The following is a 1638-nucleotide window of genomic DNA, read 5'->3' on the forward strand; positions in this document are numbered from 1 at the left end:
GCTGGGGATTCGAACCTGCCACCTTAGGTGTATGTGGCTGGCGCCTTAGCCACTTGAGCCACAGGCGCCGAGCCAAGAACCTATCTTGTTAACTGTGTCTACCACAATGTCTGACTCATAATAGGCACTCAATAAATACTTGTTGAATAAAGGGATACTACTTGCATCTCTCAGATTCCACATACCTATGAATAATTTCTTCCAGAGGAATATTAATAAACGAGGCTGTTCATTGCCTAAAGGAGGTCCTTTGTATCTGGCCAGAAACAACTACGGCTGGGAGAAAATTATGTTAAGTTCAATTGGTTTTGAAAGCCAGTGTTGTAGGATCCAGGTGAACACCCCCAGACTGGATGGACATCTATTCCCATTCTCCACAGCATCACCTCACCTGTAGCATGTAACTGTGATAGTCCTTGATGCGATGCTGCCAGAACTTCTGGAGGGAGAGCACACTGCCAATACCCACTTCATGGAATACCTGCTCCATAACATCAGGGAAAGGAGTCTGTCCCAGCTGGGCCTCCCGATCCACAGCAAATCGCAGCAACTTGGTGAACTTAAGGCAATACTCATGTGCCACATCAGTTAGGGTCTCCAGGACACTTTCATTAGCACATTCGAAGCCTGCGTGGGCCAGGATTGTGGCTACTGCCTGGTAGAGGAGCTGCCGACAGGAGTGCCAGCTGAGTTCAGTCACAGGTTCCCCTTTTCCACTGAAAGTGGAGACATGGTAGTGTTATTAGTGCTCTTACAAAGGGGTGACCAACAGTTCTGTCTTCCCTAGGAGTTTTACAATCCAGCCAAACCACTGGCTCAGCTTTCCAGGGAAATTCTACCCAAGTTACATAGCTCAGTTTCATCCTGCTGCTATCAGGGCATGTCTCAGCAACTTGCAGCCTTACCTCTGAGTTCCTCCAATTTCATAGTTTGAACAGGCAATTCATATTTACAATAAGCAATATAAAAGGTATCTATTTTGATCACTTTTAGGTTTAAGTTTTAACAGTATGCTCAGACACTGCTCAATGATGCCCTAGTTACTTCACCACAACATAGTTTCCAGATGTGCTGGGCAATATATGGACTTTCAGAAATTCACACTTCTAGTCAGGAGAGTCTTATATAATTACAAAATACCATTTTTAAAACTGAAAAGGCAACTCAATTTCGTAAAAGCAATTTAAAACATATATAGCTTACAAATATTTTCATCCTACTCTATGCTGTAAAAGAGTTCATATTATTATTCCTGTTTTCCAGGAGAGGAAATTGAAGTTCAGAGGGACTGACTTGCCAAAAGTTTAGGTATTGTTAGCAAGTGGCGGAACTTCTGATTCTAGTTCCTATATTTTTCATAATATATCATTTTTTCACCCCTAATTGCTACTGCAAAAATCTTAATCTTTCCAAGAGAAAACCTCAGAAAGCTGTTTGATCTCCTAAAATAATTTTTAAGAAGCTTTTAATAATTTACTTGTCTCCTGAAATTTCCCATCTGGCTTCTGCCTCCCCCAGACAAAAGAATTTATTTTATAGATAAAAATAAAATACAGCACAGAAAATCACATTTCCTTGGTTTGTATCTGGCATGTGCCATCATGTATTGCACAGAAGTGCCTAAGGACTTATCTACCC

At 41.4% G+C, this 1638-nt stretch overlaps 1 protein-coding gene across 1 annotated transcript in view; it reads right to left on the minus strand.

The window, feature by feature from the left end:
* The window catches only part of SUPT7L (SPT7 like, STAGA complex gamma subunit), an 8359-nt gene that overhangs the window by 3226 nt on the left and 3495 nt on the right, over positions 1-1638 (minus strand). The window contains exon 2 of the mRNA XM_003787487.3: positions 392-716. Within this exon, the coding sequence (XP_003787535.1) occupies positions 392-716 (325 nt within the window). The remainder of the gene's footprint in view (positions 1-391; positions 717-1638) is intronic.

This window comes from Otolemur garnettii, unplaced genomic scaffold, assembly GCF_000181295.1.
Source record: "Otolemur garnettii isolate 467f Iridium unplaced genomic scaffold, OtoGar3 scaffold00022, whole genome shotgun sequence".
Classification (NCBI taxonomy): domain Eukaryota; kingdom Metazoa; phylum Chordata; class Mammalia; order Primates; family Galagidae; genus Otolemur; species Otolemur garnettii.